The 20395-nt window shown below is 50.3% G+C and overlaps 1 protein-coding gene across 12 annotated transcripts in view; it reads right to left on the bottom strand.

The window, feature by feature from the left end:
- The window catches only part of LOC112247599 (rap guanine nucleotide exchange factor 2), a 163861-nt gene that overhangs the window by 76270 nt on the left and 67196 nt on the right, over positions 1 to 20395 (bottom strand). For 7 of the 12 annotated variants that reach the window (XM_042303152.1, XM_042303160.1, XM_042303156.1 and 4 more), the window contains 3 exons: positions 16555 to 16630; positions 10116 to 10283; positions 3677 to 3694 (listed from right to left, as the gene is read on the bottom strand). In XM_042303152.1, coding sequence (XP_042159086.1) covers positions 3677 to 3694; positions 10116 to 10283; positions 16555 to 16630 — 262 coding nt within the window. The remainder of the gene's footprint in view (positions 1 to 3676; positions 3695 to 10115; positions 10284 to 16554; positions 16631 to 20395) is intronic. The other 5 variants (XM_042303165.1, XM_042303155.1, XM_042303158.1 and 2 more) reach the window with 1 other exon arrangement.

Raw genomic sequence — 20395 nt, 5'->3', positions numbered from 1 at the left:
GAAATAGCATATAAAAAGACTAGATCTGTTACGGCTGGCTTTAAATCTAAGGCTTCGCTTGACTGTAGCTTTGCAAATGGTTGATTATTCCAACTAATATAAAACCTTGCTAATAACCGGTTAGCATCCGTCAAACTAACAAAAGCGGCTAGAACGGATGCTACCACACTGCCAGTATCGATCCTGACGGTGCAATTTCTACAGTACATTATGCATGCTACCTTAGCTAATTAGCATGCATGAGAAACAGTCTTGAGCCTTGTTAAATAGCAGACTGTGCATATCAATAAGGGGCCAGGACTGTGACTTACAGAAGAAGAAAAAAAGAATACACTGCTACCGTCTGCTCCTCTAGGGTTGACTTCCTGTCAGAGAACACAAGAGGCTCATGCCTCTTTCCTGACTACTGTTGAACTGTGCCAGTTCAAGAGGTGTCAGGGTATTGTGCTGCTGTTGGCACGCGTTGGCAGGTGTTGGCATGGGCTCCGTTTCCTTTTCCGGGCAGGAAGTGGAGAGGATTTCCTAGCCGAACACAGAAAGGAGTGGCCCACTAGGATATGAGGGGAGGAAGAGGCTTTTGAAACAATAGTCCAAGAATCCTCCCAAGATGTAGGGCAAGTTAGCAGGAGAAAAACCATTCAGAAGGATAGGAGTAGACACCCCTGTCTCTACTAAGATGTGTGTTAGGAACACACTAACGTGTTCGGACATTGAACATTTGTTTACTCAGTCCGCAAAATTGATGAGTGGCTCTGAGAATTGTGAAAGTAAGACCAACGTGTTTAACCCTACAAATTAACAGGGCTTGGTGAAGACCACCAAATATTAGGAAAGGGGGATACCTAGTGAGTTGTACAACTGAATGCCTTCACCTGAAATGTGTCTTCCGCATTTAACCCAACCCCTCTGACTCAGACCAACAGTGACTTGTGTTTAACCCTACAAATGAACAGGGCTTGGTAAATACCACCAAATACTATACTCCACCATTAGATCAGCAACAAAACATTTCATCTTTGCTGCGTGTGACTGTGTGTGACCTACCGAGGGACTACATGAGATTGAGCAAGGAGATGAAGAGTATCGAGACAGTTTCAAATCGGGTTAAAGGATTACTATGGAAGGTCACCAACTATGACTTGATAACACTCTTTCACCGACTATCTTAAAGTAAGCCAGGCACCATGTCTCCCACACCGTCGCCCAGTCTCCCTGAGAGGAAACAGGAATATGAAAAAGAGAAGAGGGAAAGCATACACACTGTCCCAGCCAGGCATACCCTGCTTGTGACAACAGGACAACCATGATGTCCATTGTCCAATGTTGACAGGGACGGGGACAGTGAGAGAGATTAGATGGCCTGATATCACCCCCACTAGAGCCCATTTAACTCCACAGGCCTACGTTTCTTTCTACTGATCTTCAAATGTCTAAGTATAGTAAAGAAAAGGAAGAGGAAATGAGAGAAGGAAAAGTCCCTGGTTAGTCCCTGGTCAGTCATTAGTAGTCCTTGGATCTGTCTGTATCACTTGTCAGTCCCTGGTTGGTCATTACAGTAGTCCATGGATCCGTCTCTGTGATAGTGTAAATCCTTAAAACCTGAGGCTCTTGTGTCCGTGCAGCAGCTGAACCTAGGTACAGAACAGAACTTCAAAAAAGACAGCTCTAAAAATAGGACCCCTGCTTTTCCACGGGCACGTCTGTCTAACAGGTTAGTCTCGCTCCTCTCTTTCGTTTTGGGCCTGGCTCACCTAGCTCCTATTCTTAACCCTCTCGAATCCGATTTCGTCCGGCGCAGGCAGCATCCTGGAGCCAAATCGGAATATGGAGATATTGGAGTATCGGAATATGTGATAGATAAAGTATCTGAGGATACTATATTTAAGGAGTAATACTCAATCTAAAGCAATAGCCAATTTATAGGGCTAACACAAAAACACTGTTCTTCACAAAAGCATTGTTCCACAAGAATGGATAGTCTTCTAGGCTATTCAACTCATGACTTGGGTTCATGTACCTAATCAACACAGCAATGTTCACACAACAATTAGAACTGTTCAGACAGTGCACTAGAAAATATAGATTTTGTCAAAGTTCACAGACCCAATTATTAGTTTGGATTGACTCGGGAGCTTGTATGTGACAATAAAACATCTTGGGGGGTTCTTGTTGTTCTCCAAACCCACTAATGACGTTGTTCAGCAGATGAGATTAGATGTTCCTCCAACAGCTAAATTACACTCATTATATCAATTCAGAATCCTTAAGAGGTACGGCAATCATGGTTATCATGCTCACTGCACTGTAGCCTACGTGATTACCTGTAGGCTACGCGATTACCTGTAGCCTACGCGATTACCTGTAGGCTGCGCGATTACCTGTAGGCTGCGCGATTACCTGTAGGCTGCGCGATTACCTGTAGGCTGCGCGATTACCTGTAGGCTGCGCGATTACCTGTAGCCTGCGCGATTACCTGTAGCCTGCGCGATTACCTGTAGCCTGCGCGATTACCTGTAGCCTGCGCGATTACCTGTAGCCTGCGCGATTACCTGTAGCCTGCGCGATTACCTGTAGCCTGCGCGATTACCTGTAGCCTGCGCGATTACCTGTAGCCTGCGCGATTACCTGTAGCCTGCGCGATTACCTGTAGCCTGCGCGATTACCTGTAGCCTGCGCGATTACCTGTAGCCTACGCGATTACCTGTAGCCTACGCGATTACCTGTAGCCTACGCGATTACCTGTAGCCTACGCGATTTCCTGTAGCCTACGCGATTTCCTGTAGCCTACGCGATTTCCTGTAGCCTACGCGATTACCTGTAGCCTACGCGATTACCTGTAGCCTACGCGATTTCCTGTAGCCTACGCGATTACCTGTAGCCTACGCGATTACCTGTAGCCTACGCGATTACCTGTAGCCTACGCGATTACCTGTAGCCTACGCGATTACCTGTAGCCTACGCGATTACCTGTAGCCTACGCGATTACCTGTAGCCTACGTGACCAAATTCCATGTGTGCTTTACATCTCTAACTCAGGGTTCCCAAACGTTCACTTAGGCCCTCCTTCCAGCATTGGGGAACATCTCTATTCATGTTGCCATGTCTAACGTGTATTCATGTGATATTCGAGTGACTTGAACGTTACTACAACATCTATGGGCTAAAATAACGTTAGCTGACGTGGGCTTGTTGATCTGGACATTTCTGACAAGTTATAAATAGCTCTCTAATGTATGCAATGACAAGAGGAAAACTGATGATGCACAACCCAATTTCAAAATTGCACCTCATGCAATCTACTATTACAACTTTCAAGAGTCAGTTGACAGCCAGACTTTTTAAAGGACCACACAGTTTGGGAACCACTGCTCTAACTGAACATATTTACATTTGCTGTCCATATCAGGATAGTTGAGTCATTTTCAGATGTGACATTGTGAATCTCTATACAACCACAATAGCTTTTCAATTCATGCCCCAATAATATATCCAAAGGTAAAAGTAGTTTTTAGCACAATGCATTTGACTGTTAGGGGTAAAGGGGGAAAACACCTTTATCATTTCAGACACCATCAAATGAAAAGTCTGTCTGTCTATAATAAAAGGTAAAACTACCTACAGTCATGAGTGAGACAGACACCCACCCTCACCCACACTGTGTTAACAGATACAGTACCTGAGCTTTACTGCATTCCTGGGAGCATTCAGGATGAAATGAAAAGCATGAAAAGAAGAAGCAGAGGAAGATGAGTGTTATCAAACATGCCACATGTCACTCAGGGATGAAGAGAGAGAATTAGGCCTGAAGCTTCAGCAGCTGCAATGAGCGGCTGTTAAAAAGCCTTACTCTGCACCAGTTGGGCAGGGTTAGAAATACACAAACATGTACATTATTCATTGAGCCAAACACTCCCATACTCCTTTTCCTGTTTCACATGACAACTGAGGAGCTAGCTGAAGTAACTCTTTCACTAGTTGGGCATAAAAGAGACCCTATATACCAAGACTCATTCAGCCTCAACACACACACACACACACACCAAAAAAAAAAGGCAAAAAAGCCTGTATTGCGTTCAGCGAGTGCCCATATAGTGAGACAAAACGGTTTCGGGAATCATCATTAAAAGCAATAACTTTAGTCAACTCTGGGGAGTTTACATTTTATATAGAAACAATTAACACCAATCACAGACTCAAATTAGCACATGGTTGGTTGGATACTAAGATGGAGGTGGGAGGGGAGGTTGAACTGAGGGGCATTGATTCGATGAGGCTGCCGCCGGCCACGTGCGTTGCACCATGGTAATTAGGGAACAGCTGCTCGGGGCCTCGGCAAGAACCTGGCGGCCACTGGGCAGACCCCGTAGAAAGAGATTACTCATCCGTTCTGGTGGCGATTAAGATAGAGAGTGATGAAGAAACATTTAGAGAAAGAGAGAAACACCATCACAGATAAAATTTCCATCCAAAGGCCTCCCGTGTGGCGCAGTGGTCTAAGGCACTGCATCACAGTGCTAGCTGTGCCACTAGAGATTCTGGGTTTGAGTCCAGGCTCTGTCGCAGCCGACCGGGAGACTAATAGAGCAGCGCACCATTGGCCCAGCGTCGTCCGGGTTAGGGGAGAGTTTGTCCTTGTCCCATTGCGCACTAGTGACTCCTGTGGCGGGTCGGGAGCAGTGCACTCTGAAACGATCGCCAGGTGCACGGTGTTTCCCCGACACATTGGTGCAGCTGGATTCAAGGTTAAGTGGGCATTGTGTCAAGACACAGTGCTGCTTGGCTGGGTTGTGTTTCGGAGGACGCACAGCTCTCAACCTTTGCTGTCGCGAGTCGGTACGGGAGTTGAGTCGATGAGACAACACTAACTACCAATTGGATACCACAAAATTTGGGAGAAAAAAAGGGTAAAAGTAACAACAAAAAACCATCGAACCATACTGTTGACAGACTCATTCAAATGGACATGAATTACATCATATCATGACAGAGAAATAGGATAAAGAGAGCCAGATTGAATAGGAATTGACCATTCTGAGGACAGAACAAAGGGGTCAGTCAGTGTAGCCGACCTCGTCTGAGCGCGTGCGTGTGGTGTGTGATGCATTCTAAGATATCACAGTCTGCCTAACACACAATGCACAACCATTTTTAAGGATGTTTTACTGCATCTTCATTTGGAACTTGTCCTTTATCATGGCTAGTGTTTCAGTAGCTACTAGCCTTTGCCTCATGTCACTGCCAGGATTCTAGGCTTTTCATTTGGAACATTTTTGCTTTCTGGGATTTCTGAGGTAAAATAAATGTCTGCAAGTGGTAACAATCCTTTATTTACTCAGCTACTTGCCCTTGGGAGCGTCTTTTTCAAGGGAAGACCAGGACATTGGGCTACACACAGAACCAGAAGTCCCAAGGAGACCACCAGTGCTAGGTTAGCACGCCATTACCAATATCCCAGTTACAATTTTGTAGGACATAGTAGATGTTGGTCACATCAGGTCCACTGTTGGGGGAACAAAGGCTTGGCACTCTTTGCTTGGAGGGCCTTCAATTGTGATGGACCACACTGAGGGAATGCCCATACTTAAGAGGATCCTATATATTGCACATGATAAGCTAATTCTATCAACCATAGATGGCAATAAGGATATACTTAAGAACATTTTAAAGTAGGGATAGAGCAGATTGATTAGGAAAGACCGATACCTTAAATGAAAGGCCCCTTGTATTAAAGGGGATATCCCGACAAAATAAAATGTCCTTAAGTCATATTTTAAGGGCCTTAAAGGTGAGAACTCTCTCTCTCTCCACCTCTCTCCCTCTCCACCTCTCTCCACCTCTCTCTCCACCTCTCTCTCTCTCTCCACCTCTCTCTCTCTCTCCACCTCTCTCTCTCTCCACCTCTCTCTCTCTCCCACCTCTCTCTCTCTCCACCTCTCTCTCTCTCCACCTCTCTCTCTCTCCACCTCTCTCTCTCCACCTCACCTCTCTCTCTCCACCTCCACCTCTCCACCTCTCTCCACCTCACCTCTCTCGCTCTCCACCTCTCTCACCTCCACCTCTCTCTCTCCACCTCTCTCTCTCTCTCCACCTCTCTCTCTCCACCTCTACATGCACCTTAGGGTTTGGGAGGAAAATCAAGTCTCATCTGAAGTTAGTCCCTCTGCACTACTGTGCTTAAAGCGCACTCCACCAATGGCCATTTGGGACTACTTGTTACCATGGCACCTAAGTATTCTTCCCACAAAGTCTCTGAGGAGAACTAGAATTTTGTGACAGGCGACATCAGGCCATGAGAAAGTTCAGGGTGTGTTTTTGTGTCAGAGTCAGCGTAAAATTAGGGGGTGGTTTGGGAGGAGGGTTGGACGGTGTCTGCCATGTTTCTGCTTTGTACGGCAAACCCAGATTATTCCATGGTATTTCAAACAAGCCAGGGTACTCTTGCCGACACCATCCCTTGAGAATGCCAGGAATGGATTGAAAGAGGAGGACTGGAAAGTAGGGAAGAGAGTCACCTGAGTGGGTTGATTCACTGATGTGGTCATCCTGTCTGGGTTGGCGCCCCCCCTTGTGTTGTGCCATGGCGGAGATCTTTGTGGGCTATACTCAGCCTTGTCTCAGGATGGTAAGTTGGTGGTTGAAGATATCCCTCTAGTGGTGTGGGGGCTGTGCTTTGGCAAAGTGGGTGGGGTTATATCCTTCCTGTTCGGCCCTGTCTGGGGGTGTCCTCGGATGGGGCCACAGTGTCTCCTGACCCCTCCTGTCTCAGCCTCCAGTATTTATGCTGCAGTAGTTAATGTGTCGGGGGGCTAGGGTCAGTTTGTTATATCTGGAGTACCTCTCCTGTCCTATTCGGTGTCCTGTGTGAATCTAAGTGTGCGTTCTCTAATTCTCTCTCTCGGAGGAGGAGGACCTGACCTAGGACCATGCCCCAGGACTACCTGACATGATGACTCCTTGCTGTCCCCAGTCCACCTGACCGTGCTGCTGCTCCAGTTTCAACTGTTCTGCCTTATTATTATACGACCATGCTGGTCATTTATGAACATTTGAACATCTTGGCCATGTTCTGTTATAATCTCCACCCGGCACAGCCAGAAGAGGACTGGCCACCCCACATAGCCTGGTTCCTCTCTAGGTTTCTTCCTAGGTTTTGGCCTTTCTAGGGAGTTTTTCCTAGCCACCGTGCTTCTACACCTGCATTGCTTGCTGTTTGGGGTTTTAGGCTGGGTTTCTGTACAGCACTTTGAGATATCAGCTGATGTACGAAGGGCTATATAAATAAATTTGATTTTGAAATAGGGCAGAACTGGGGCTTAGGGAAAATAACAACATGGGCCAAGGGATGTGTTCACATCATTAGTGAACATTTAGTGCACTTCCATGGGTTCCCATGAATAGCAATATGGGGTGCGTTCACATAATTGTTATGTATATACAGAGTGCAAAAAACATTAAGAACACCTTACCTTATTTTTGATACAGATGGGAAACTGTCGACCAGCAGCTTTCCAGTTCTTGACACAAATCGGTGAGCCTGGCAACTACTACCATACCCTGTTCAACAGGCACTTTAAATATTTAGTCTTGCCCATTTACCCTATGAATGACACACAATCCATGTCTCAAGGCTTAAAAATCCTTGTGGTTGTAACAGGTGACATCAATAAGGGATCATAGCTTTCACCTGGTCAGTCTGTCAAGGAAAGAGCAGGTGTTCCTAATGTTTTGTAAGTGAACACTTCATTGTAGTTAATATGGGTTCCCATGAACAGGGCACACTTTAGGACCCCTCTCAGGCACTGCTGTGGCCACCTCAGTAGACTGTGGACTGTTCCATTGGAAAATAAGAGACTCTTCGTCTCCACACATGCTGCCCTTTTAGAATGTGGGGGGTGGGCAGCTATGGGACCACATGATGAAAAGGGCCCCTGTTCCGTTTTCCACATTGACTGCTCTTTTCTCCCTTCACTCTCTTCCCTCCTTTCCAGTCCTCCTCTTGCTGATTTCCCTGGAGAAACTAACTGGTTCTACAATAACCATCCACATCAACTCCTGGTGGGTGACTCAATACAGTGTGTCCCTTCAACTACATGCAGGGAACTCCTTGAGCTACTGTGTAGAATAACACCCACCCACCCTGACAGACGGCGTAGAATAACACCCACCCACCCTGACAGACGGCGTAGAATAACACCCACCCACCCTGACAGACGGCGTAGAATAACACCCACCCACCCTGACAGACGGCGTAGAATAACACCCACCCACCCTGACAGACGGCGTATAATAACACCACCCACCCTGACAGACGGCGTAGAATAACACCCACCCACCCTGACAGACGGCGTAGAATAACACCCACCCACCCTGACAGACGGCGTAGAATAACACCCACCCACCCTGACAGACGGCGTAGAATAACACCCACCCACCCTGACAGACAGCGTAGAATAACACCCACCCACCCTGACAGACAGCGTAGAATAACACCCACCCACCCTGACAGACAGCGTAGAATAACACCCACCCACCCTGACAGACAGCGTAGAATAACACCCACCCACCCTGACAGACAGCGTAGAATAACACCCACCCACCCTGACAGACAGCGTAGAATAACACCCACCCACCCTGACAGACAGCGTAGAATAACACCCACCCACCCTGACAGACAGCGTAGAATAACACCCACCCACCCTGACAGACAGCGTAGAATAACACCCACCCACCCTGACAGACAGCGTAGAATAACACCCACCCACCCTGACAGACAGCGTAGAATAACACCCACCCACCCTGACAGACAGCGTAGAATAACACCCACCCACCCTGACATACAGCGTAGAATAACACCCACCCACCCTGACATACAGCGTAGAATCACACCCACCCTGACAGACAGCGTAGAATCACACCCACCCTGACAGACAGCGTAGAATCACACCCACCCTGACAGACAGCGTAGAATAACACCCACCCTGACAGACAGCGTAGAATAACACCCACCCTGACAGACAGCGTAGAATAACACCCACCCTGACAGACAGCGTAGAATAACACCCACCCTGACAGACAGCGTAGAATAACACCCACCCTGGACAGACAGCATAGAATCACACCCACCCTGACAGACAGCGTAGAATAACAACCACTGACACAGACTTGAACAATAAGGGACACAGTAAATATGCACTTGGGGTTATGGAGTGAAGGAGACATGCACATTGAGTAAAGGGAATGGGTATAGGGTAAAGGGGGTGTTGCAAAGGGACAAGTTCTAGAGAGAAAGGGTCCAAAGATGACGACACAGGAGGTTACAGCCTTTATAAGGTCTAACCGTGAGGATGCAGATAAAAAGGTCTATTCGGTGGCCTACAGCCAAAAGGTTGCATAGCATGGAAAGATGCGTTTTGAGAACAGGTAGCCAGGAGGGTAGAATTATAATACCAGGGTGAAACAAGGCACAGCAAGCCTACAGCAAACACAATACATTGACAACAACATAACTACAGACCTCAGCAAAGCAGTAACAAGGGTGTACACATACCAGGCTATAAGGAACTAACTGGTAGGCTACACATACCAGGCTATAAGGAACTAACTAGTAGGCTACACATACCAGGCTATAAGGAACTAACTAGTAGGCTACACAGACCAGGCTATAAGGAACTAACTAGTAGGCTACAGAGACCAGGCTATAAGGAACTAACTAGTAGGCTACAGAGACCAGGCTATAAGGAACTAACTAGTAGGCTACAGAGACCAGGCTATAAGGAACTAACTAGTAGGCTACAGAGACCAGGCTATAAGGAACTAACTAGTAGGCTACAGAGACCAGGCTATAAGGTACAAACTAGTAGGCTACAAGGTACAAACTAGTAGGTTACAAGGTATAAACTAGTAGGTTACATAGACCAGGCTATAAGGTGCTAACTAGTAGGCTACACAAGTTAGCGTCCAACCAGCTAAGGCAAGGACTAAGTTTAGCCAACACAGAAACTCAAACTACACAAACTGGACGCTCCATCTTCGCGCCACATGCGTGTCCAGCATCACACAACACCCTAGTTGCTAACTAAGACAGAGGAAGAGCCGGGTAGCTAAACGTGACTCACCGTGTGATATCCCCTGACTATGGGTGGCTTGCCGGTGGGGTACGGGTCCACCGTGTCGATGATGGTCTGCCGCTCGCCTTTCTGGTTGATCTTGCGGAACCTGCGGCGGGACTGACGATGTGATGCTTGCCTCTGGAAGTACTCCTCATTTTCCTCCATATAGTCCACCTGGGGAAACAGGGTAGGAGGAAAGAAAGGAGTGACTGGCTCTTCTTTTCCTTGCCCCCTCCCTCCCCTCTCACTGCGTAAAAATAGCAACGTTTGTGGGCTGCGCCTCAACACTCCTCTCCGACATCAACGGGAGCTTTCACAACTCCAGGAGAAGGGGGAAAAAGAAAGAAGGATGTGTGAGAGCGAGAGAGAGGTACAGAAAGAATGAGCAAGGGAAGGGTGTGACCGAAAGAAGACAAACAGAGGAATAGATCAAGAGGGATGAGGGGGAGAGAGAAAATAAATGGAGAGAGATACCTTGCCCTGATGTGATTCAGATTGACTCAATCTCATTCAGTGGCAGTCAGCCAGTCAGTGCCAGTCAGTCAGCCAGTATGTCTCAACCATTATCAGTCTCAGCCAACCAGTCTCAGTCTCAGCCAACCAGTCTCAGTCTCAGCCAACCAGTCTCAGTCTCAGCCAACCAGTCTCAGTCTCAGCCAACCAGTCTCAGTCTCAGCCAACCAGTCTCAGTCTCAGCCAACCAGTCTCAGTCTCAGCCAACCAGTCTCAGTCTCAGCCAACCAGTCTCAGTCTCAGCCAACCAGTCTCAGTCTCAGCCAACCAGTCTCAGTCTCAGCCAACCAGTCTCAGTCTCAGCCAACCAGTCTCAGTCTCAGCCAACCAGTCTCAGTCTCAGCCAACCAGTCTCAGTCTCAGCCAACCAGTCTCAGTCTCAGCCAACCAGTCTCAGTCTCAGCCAACCAGTATCAGTCACAGCCAATAGTATCAGTCACTGGCCGGCCGGCTGGCTGACGGGCGCTGCCGGCCGGCTGAAAAATAGCGCGCTGACCGGCCGGCTGACGGACGCTGGCCGGCCGGCCGGCCAGCGTCCGTCAGCCGGCCGGCCAGCGCCAGCGTCCGTCAGCCGGCCGGCCGCCAGCGTCCGTCAGCCGGCCAGCCGCCAGCGTCCGTCAGCAGCCAGCCGGCCAGCGTCCGTCAGCCGGCCAGCCAGCCAGCGTCCGTCAGCCAGGCCAGCCAGCCAGCGTCCGTCAGCCGGCCAGCCAGCCAGCGTCCGTCAGCCAGCCAGCGTCCGTCAGCCAGCCAGCGTCCGTCAGCCAGCCAGCGTCCGTCAGCCAGCCAGCGTCCGCCAGCCAGCGTCAGCCAGCCAGCGTCCGTTAGCCAGCCAGCGTCCGTTAGCCAGCCAGCCAGCCAGCCAGCGTCCGTTAGCCAGCCAGCCAGCCAGCCAGCGTCCGTTAGCCAGCCAGCCAGCCAGCCAGCGTCCGTTAGCCAGCCAGCCAGCCAGCCAGCGTCCGTTAGCCAGCCAGCCAGCCAGCCAGCGTCCGTTAGCCAGCCAGCCAGCCAGCCAGCGTCCGTTAGCCAGCCAGCCAGCCAGCCAGCGTCCGTTAGCCAGCCAGCCAGCCAGCGTCCGTTAGCCAGCCAGCCAGCCAGCGTCCGTTAGCCAGCCAGCCAGCCAGCGTCCGTTAGCCAGCCAGCCAGCCAGCGTCCGTTAGCCAGCCAGCCAGCCAGCGTCCGTTAGCCAGCCAGCCAGCCAGCGTCCGTTAGCCAGCCAGCCAGCCAGCGTCCGTTAGCCAGCCAGCCAGCCAGCGTCCGTTAGCCAGCCAGCCAGCCAGCGTCCGTTAGCCAGCCAGCCAGCCAGCGTCCGTTAGCCAGCCAGCCAGCCAGCGTCCGTTAGCCAGCCAGCCAGCCAGCGTCCGTTAGCCAGCCAGCCAGCCAGCGTCCGTTAGCCAGCCAGCCAGCCAGCCAGCGTCCGTTAGCCAGCCAGCCAGCCAGCCAGCGTCCGTTAGCCAGCCAGCCAGCCAGCCAGCGTCCGTTAGCCAGCCAGCCAGCCAGCCAGCGTCCGTTAGCCAGCCAGCCAGCCAGCGTCCGTTAGCCAGCCAGCCAGCCAGCGTCCGTTAGCCAGCCAGCCAGCCAGCGTCCGTTAGCCAGCCAGCCAGCCAGCGTCCGTTAGCCAGCCAGCCAGCCAGCGTCCGTTAGCCAGCCAGCCAGCCAGCGTCCGTTAGCCAGCCAGCCAGCCAGCGTCCGTTAGCCAGCCAGCCAGCCAGCGTCCGTTAGCCAGCCAGCCAGCGTCCGTTAGCCAGCCAGCCAGCCAGCGTCCGTTAGCCAGCCAGCCAGCCAGCCAGTCCGTTAGCCAGCCAGCCAGCCAGCGTCCGTTAGCCAGCCAGCCAGCCAGCGTCCGTTAGCCAGCCAGCCAGCCAGCGTCCGTTAGCCAGCCAGCCAGCCAGCGTCCGTTAGCCAGCCAGCCAGCGTCCGTTAGCCAGCCAATTTCAGCCAGCCAGTGCGTGTCATCCAGCCAGCCAGCGTCGGTCGGCCAGCCAGCGTCGGTCAGCAGCCAGCAGCCAGCGTCGGTCGGCCAGCCAGCGTCGGTCAGCAGCCAGCAGCCAGCGTCAGCCAGCCAGCGTCAGCCAAGTCAGCGTCAGCCAAGTCAGCGTCAGCCAAGTCAGCGTCAGCCAAGTCAGCGTCAGCCAAGTCAGCGTCAGCCAAGTCAGCGTCAGCCAAGTCTGCGTCAGCCAGGTCTGCGTCAGCCAAGTCTGCGTCAGCCAAGTCAGCGTCAGCCAAGTCAGTGTCAGCCAAGTCAGCGTCAGCCAGCCAGCGCAGCCAAGTCAGTGTCAGCCAGCCAGCCAGCCAGTCAATGTCAGTCAAGTCAGTGCCAGCCAGCCAAGTCAGTGTCAGCCAGCCAGCCAGCCAAGTCAGTGTCAGTGTCAGCAGCCAGCCAGCCAAGTCAGTGTCAGCCAGCCAGCCAGCCAGCCAAGTCAGTGTCAGTGTCCGTGTCAGTGTCAGCCAGCCAAGTCAGTGTCAGTGTCAGCCAGCCAAGTCAGTGTCAGCCAGCCAGCCAAGTCAGTGTCAGCCAGCCAGCCAAGTCAGTGTCAGCCAGCCAGCCAAGCCAGTGTCAGCCAGCCAGTGTTAGCCAGCGTCAGCCAGCCAGCCAGCATCAGCCAGTCAATCAGCCAAGTCAGTGTCAGCCAGCCAGCCAAGCCAGTGTCAGCCAGCCAGTCCGTATCAGCCAGCGTATCAGCCAGCCAGCCAGTCCGTATCAGCCAGCCAGCCAGTCAGTCCGTATCAGCGAGCCAGCCAGCCAGTCCGTATCGGCCAGTCAGTCAGTCAGTATCATCCAGCCAGCCAGCAAGTCAGTCAGTCCGTATCGACCAGCCAGACAGCCAGCCAGCCAGTCCGTATCATCCAGCCAGCCAGTCCGTATCATCCAGCCAGCCAGCCAGTCCGTATCAGCCAGCCAGCCAGCCCGTATCAGCCAGCCAGCCAGCCCGTATCAGCCAGCCAGCCAGTCAGTCCGTCCGTATCAGCCAGCCAGCAAGTCCGTATCATCCAGCCAGCCAGCCAGTCCGTATCATCCAGCCAGCCAGCCCGTATCATCCAGCCAGCCAGCCAGTCCGTATCAGCCAGCCAGTCCGTATCAGCCAGTCCATATCAGCCAGCCAGCCAGCCAGCCAGTCGTATCAGCCAGCCAGCCAGTCCGTATCAGCCAGCCAGCCAGTCCAGCCAGCCAGCCAGCCCGTATCAGCCAGCCAGCCAGTCCGTATCAGCCAGCCAGCCAGTCCGCCAGCCAGTCCGTAGCCAGCCAGTCCGTATCAGCCAGCCAGTCCGTATCAGCCAGCCAGCCAGTCAGTCCGTATCAGCCAGCCAGCCAGCCAGCCAGTCCGTATCAGCCAGCCAGCCAGTCCATATCAGCCAGCCAGCCAGTCCGTATCAGCCAGCCAGCCAGCCAGCCCGCATCAGCCAGCCAGTCAGCCAGTCAGTATCAGCCAGCCAGTCCAGCCAGCCAGCCAGTCCGTATCAGCCAGTCAGCCAGCCAGTCCGTATCAGCCAGCCAGCCCGTAGCCAGCCAGCCAGTCCGTATCAGCCAGCCAGCCAGCCAGTCCGTATCAGCCAGCCAGCCAGTCCGTATCAGCCAGCCAGCCAGTCCAGCCAGCCAGCCAGCCAGTCCGTATCAGCCAGCCAGCCAGCCAGTCCGTATCAGCCAGCCAGCCAGTCCGTATCAGCCAGCCAGCCAGCCAGTCCGTATCAGCCAGCCAGTCCGTAGTCAGCCAGCCAGTCCGTCAGTCCGTATCAGCCAGCCAGTCCGTATCAGCCAGCCAGCCAGCCAGTCCGTATCAGCCAGCCAGCCAACCAGTCCGTATCAGCCAGCCAGCCAACCAGTCCGTATCAGCCAGCCAGCCAACCAGTCCGTATCAGCCAGCCAGCCAGTCCGTATCAGCCAGCCAGCCAACCAGTCCGTATCAGCCAGCCAGCCAACCAGTCCAGTCAGCCCGTCCGTATCAGCCAGCCAGCCAGTCCGTATCAGCCAGCCAGCCAGTCCGTATCAGCCAGCCAGCCAGCCAGTCAGTCCGTATCAGCCAGCCAGCCAGCCAGTCCGTATCAGCCAGCCAGCCAGCCAGTCAGTCCGTATCAGCCAGCCAGCCAGCCAGTCCGCCCGTATCAGCCAGCCAGTCAGCCCGTATCAGCCAGCCAGTCAGCCCGTATCAGCCAGCCAGTCAGCCCGTATCAGCCAGCCAGTCAGCCCGTATCAGCCAGCCAGTCCATATCAGCCAGCCAGTCAGCCAGCCAGTCCATATCAGCCATCGTCAGCCAGCCAGTCCGTGTCAGCCACCGTCAGTCAGCCAGCATCAGCCAGCGTGTCAGTGGCAACCAGCCAGCGCCAGTCAGTCAGCGTCAACCAGTCAGTCAGTGTCAGCCAGTCAGTCAGGGTCAGCCGGACCACCCCCCCCACTCGGCGTCCGTCAGCTGCTGCCCTCCCTCCCTCCCGATCACACTGTCTCTGCTCTGGCTGTCTAGCACCTTCCAGAGTCACAGCCCCGTGAAATGGCACATAAGGGATAATGGCAAAACTGGCCTGGTAAATGATGAATACCACTTGTGCTTGAGGAGAAAGAAAGCTACTTTCATGAGGCATGGGCTATTGGAAGACAGAAAGACATGTACAAAATACTGCAGAAAAACATATTTTCTCTGATCACGAAAAGCATTTTACAACTTGATACTTAACAGTCGTGTGCAGTAGCCTGGTGACATATGCCTGGTGTTAGAATAACACATTTAAGGCCTTTACAGTTGGCACACTGTCCTCCATTGCCAGCTTCTTTACTGCGGTTTCACATTTCATAGCACTTAGCCTTTGGGATTACACATCAAATCTCTCTGCCTCCCTCTGCCATACCAACTGCTGCTATGGCAACGGCAGGGGAGCTGTGGTGGATGACAGTTGTGTATGAGAGAGGAGAAATAACAAGAGTGCATGTGATGTGTATCAGTTTGTGTATGTGTGTATTGATTTGGTTTGAGTGTGTGCGTGTGTACAAGTATCGGTTCGGTTTGCGTGCGAGAGCCGCTGGTGCCTCGGTATCATAGCACTCCAAAGCCATTCTCCCAGTAATTCTAGGGAGCTTGTTGCGCCCATAATAGCCGAGGACCATGGCAGGAAGGGGTAATGATCAACAGCAGGACAGAGAGAAGGCTATTAGAAGAGCTGGAGCTTAGCTGTTGGAGACACATTTAACAAAAAGGCACCACCTATATGAATATTATTATAGAAATCCATAGGACACAGATTACTAAGAAGATATCTTAGTTGCAACCATGCTGTATGGGAGATGGTGGTTAACACATAGGTTAAGTATGACTGCTCCATTCAAACGGAGCAATAGGAGATGTGTGTGTGATTAAATTGGTGTCAAATTGTAGTCTGTGTGTGTGTGCTCGATTATGTGTGTGCGCATGATTATGTGTGGTGTGCGCCTGCACACGTCAGAGAGAAAATAACAGTGGGCTTTCATATCTTTAAAGATCTAGCACACTTCCAAGGCCTACTGTTCGACCGCAGATTGCATTGTGCCTCTACTTTTATGTCCTGGTAAAGCTGGATTGATTGGTTTTCAACGTCACTTTTTATAAAAAGGCCTGTGTCAAGTGGGTCAAACGTTACATCACAGACTGTAGCCTTCGACTGGAGAGTGAAAAATAACTGCGACACATATATATATTCATCACATATAAGTATGTGAGTGAGCAGTGAACAAGAAAACTGCTGCACGTACTATAGCTGAAGCCATGTCAACAGAAGCACTAGCATTACTTGTAGGGGTGTAAAAGTCCACATAAAAACATGTTAGGTCGTTGCTAAGTCACGTCCCCATAAGCCCTACGTCGCCTTTAGAGACGCCCGTCGTCCCAGTACATTAGTGTATGAAGCGGTGTGCTGTGTTGCCTGATGTGACGTCACTGTGGTGAAGTTGGCAACGCTGGCGGAACTCACCACAATCATCTCCGAAGGTTCCAGAACGATGCACTCACATCCACGTCTCAGGCTCCCTGCAGAACGCTTCCCAAAACTGGTGAGAGAACAAATGACAAAGAAAAAAAAAAAGAGATTTTAGGGAAAACTACTTTTAATACATTTTGCTTGGCATCGGTGGGATTCAATCTGGAATTTCTGTTATTCCTGTTCAAACGATAGGCAAACATTCCTCCTTGAACAGCTTATAAGTAAGTATTTCACAGTAAGGTCTACACCTGTTGTTTTCGGTACATGTGACAAATACAATTCGATTTGAAGTTGGATAAATAAAAATACACTTCAAGTGGAAAATTCCTGGATGAAGAATGAAGACTGCAAGAGTTGTATGATGCATTCAGTCCCCAAACTGAGACAAGGGTTCCCTTGTACCGTATTTACGAAATCAACACCAAAATGTGTGTTGATGTGACTCCCGGAGTCACATATCAGTACATATCATTTTTTGTTTATGTTGTGTAAATTCCCCCAGTGAACATACATATACAAAAGTATGTGAACATCCATCAAATTAATGGATTCGTCCATTTCAGCCACACCTGTTGCTGACAGGTGTATACAATTGAGCACACAGCCATGCAATCTCTATAGACAAACATTGGCAGTAGAATAGCCCGTACTGAAGAGCACAGTGACTTTCAACGTGGCCCCATCACCTTTCCAACAAGTTTGTCAAATATCTGCCAAGCTAGAGCTGCAGCGGTCAACTGTAAGTCCTGTTATTGTGAAAAAGAAACATCTAGGAGCAACAACTGAACAGCTGTGAAGTGGTAGGCCACACAAGCTCACAGAATGGGACCCCAATCGTCTGTCCTTGGTTGCAACACTCACGACCAAGATCAAAATGGCCTCTGGAAGCAACGTCAGCACAAGAACTGTTATTCGGGAGCTTCAAAAAAAGGGTTTCAATGGCCGAGCAGCCGCACACAAGCCTAAGATCACCATGCGCAATGCCAAGCATCGGCTGGAGTGGTGTAAAGCGTTCCACCATTTAACTCTGGAGCAACATAAATGCGTTCTCTGGAATGTTGAATCACGCTTCACCATCTGGCAGTCCGAACGAAAAAAATGTGGGTTTGGCAGATGCCAGGAGAACACAACCTGCCCTAATGCATAGAACCAACTGTAAAGTTTGGTGGAGGAGGAATAATGATCTGGAGCTGTTATTCATGGATTGGGCTAAGTCCCTTAGTTCCAGTGAAGGGACATCTTAACTCTACAACATACAAAGACATTCTAGATGATTCTGTGCATCCAACTTTGAGGCAACAGTTTGGGGAAGGCCTTAAACTGCTATCCCAGGGAAACATGTTTCCATTGCCAAAGCAAGTGAAATAGATAAACAAAAGTGTAAAAGGACAAAATTAACAGTAAACATTACTCAAAAGTTCAAAACGAATAAAGTCATTTCAAATGTCATATATATATATACACATATACACACACACACATATACATACACATACACACACACACATACACTGCTCAAAAAAATAAAGGAAACACTAAAATAACACATCCTAGATCTGAATGAATGAAATATTCTTATTAAATACTTTTCTCTTTACTTAGTTGAATGTGCTGACAACAAAATCACACAAAAATTATCAATGGAAATCAAATTTATTAACCCATGGAGGTCTGGATTTGGAGTCACACTCAAAATTAAAGTGGAAAACCACACTACAGGCTGATCCAACTTTGATGTAATTTCCTTAAAACACGTCAAAATGAGGCTCAGTAGTGTGTATGGCCTCCACGTGCCTGTATGACCTCCCTACAACGCCTGGGCATGCTCCTGATGAGGTGGCGGATGGTCTCCTGAGGGATCTCCTCCCAGACCTGGACTAAAGCATCCGCCAACTCCTGGACAGTCTGTGGTGCAACGTGGCGTTGGTGGATGGAGCGAGACATGATATCCCAGATGTGCTCAATTGGATTCAGGTCTGGGGAACGGGCGGGCCAGTCCATAGCATCAATGCCTTCCTCTTGCAGGAACTGCTGACACACTCCAGCCACATGAGGTCTAGCAATGTCTTGCATTAGGAGGAACCCAGGGCCAACAGCACCAGCATATGGTCTCACAAGGGGTGTGAGGATCTCATCTCGGTACCTAATGGCAGTCAGGCTACCTCTGGCGAGCACATGGAGGGCTGTGCGGCCCCCCAAAGAAATGCCACCCCACAACGGTCAAACCGGTCATGCTGGAGGATGTTGCAGGCAGCAGAACGTTCTCCACGGCGTCTCCAGGCTCTGTCACGTCTTTCACATGTGCTCAGTGTGAACCTGCTTTCATCTGTGAAGAGCACAGGGCGCCAGTGGCGAATTTGCCAATCTTGGTGTTCTCTGGCAAATGCCAAACGTCCTGCACGGTGTTGGGCTGTAAGCACAACCCCCACCTGTGGACATAGGGCCCTCATACCACCCTCATGGAGTCTGTCTCTGACCGTTTGAGCAGACACATGCACATTTGTGGCCTGCTGGAGGTCATTTTTCAGGGCTCTGGCAGTGCTCCTCCTTGCACAAAGGCGGAGGTAGCGGTCCTGCTGCTGGGTTGTTGCCCTCCTACGGCCTCCTCCACATCTCCTGATGTACTGGCCTGTCTCCTGGTAGCGCCTCCATGCTCTGGGCACTACGCTGACAGACACAGCAAACTTCTTGTCACAGCTCGCATTGATGTGCCATCCTGGATGAGCTGCACTACCTGAGCCACTTGTGTGGGTTGTAGACTCAGTCTCATGCTAACACTAGAGTGAAAGCACGGCCAGCATTCAAATGTCCAAAACATCAGCCAGGAAGCATAGGAACTGAGAAGTGGTCTGTGGTCCCCACCTGCAGAACCACTCCTTTATTGGGGGTGTCTTGCTAATTGCCTATAATTTCCACATGTTGTCTATTCCATTTGCACAACAGCATGTGAAACTTATTGTCAATCAGTGTTGCTTCCTGAATGGACCGTTTGATTTCACAGAAGTGTGATTGACTTGGAGTTACTTTGTGTTGTTTAAGTGTTCCCTTTATTTTTTTGAGCAGTGTATATATAGTGTTGTAGCAATGTGCAAATAGTTAAAGAACAAAAGGGAAAAATAAACAAATATGGGTTGTATTTACAATGGTGTTGTTCTTAACTGGTTGCCCTTTTCTTGTGGTCACAATTTTTGCTGCTGTGATGGCACACTGTGGTATTTCACCCAGTAGATATGGGAGTTAATGTGCCTGCGTAATCTGAGGGAAATATGCCAAGTAATATGCGTCTCTAATATGGTCATACATTTGGCAGGGGGTTAGGAAGTGCAGCTCACTTTACACCTCATTGTGGGCATTGTACACATTATCTTCTCTTGAGAGTCAGGTCTACCTATGTCGGACTCTCAATGACAAGGCTATACTCTCTGTTTTCTTTCATTTTGGGTCAGACAGTGGCAGGCATTCTGTGTACTCTGTTTAAGGCCAAATAGCTTTCTAGTTTGCTCAGTTTTTTTTGTTAATTTTTTCCAATGTGTCAAGTAATTATCTTTTTATTTTCTTGTTATTTGGTTGGGTCTAATTGTGTTGCTGTCCTGGGGCTCTGTTTGTGAACAGAGCCCCAGGACCAGCTTGCTTAGGGGACTCTTCTCCAGGTTCATCTCTCTGTAGGTGATGGCTTTGTTATGGAAGGTTTGGGAATCGCTTCCTTTTAGGTGGTTGTAGAATTTAACGGCTCTTTTCAACAATAATTATTTGGTGTTTTACTAGGGACACTGAGGATATCTTTGCAGAGTCTCAATTTGGTGTTTGTCCCATTTAGTGAATTCTTGGTTGG

Source organism: Oncorhynchus tshawytscha, linkage group LG21, assembly GCF_018296145.1.
Source record: "Oncorhynchus tshawytscha isolate Ot180627B linkage group LG21, Otsh_v2.0, whole genome shotgun sequence".
Lineage (NCBI taxonomy): Eukaryota > Metazoa > Chordata > Actinopteri > Salmoniformes > Salmonidae > Oncorhynchus > Oncorhynchus tshawytscha.
Note: the sequence above shows the minus strand (reverse complement) of the source record. Positions and strands in the feature narration are given on the sequence as shown.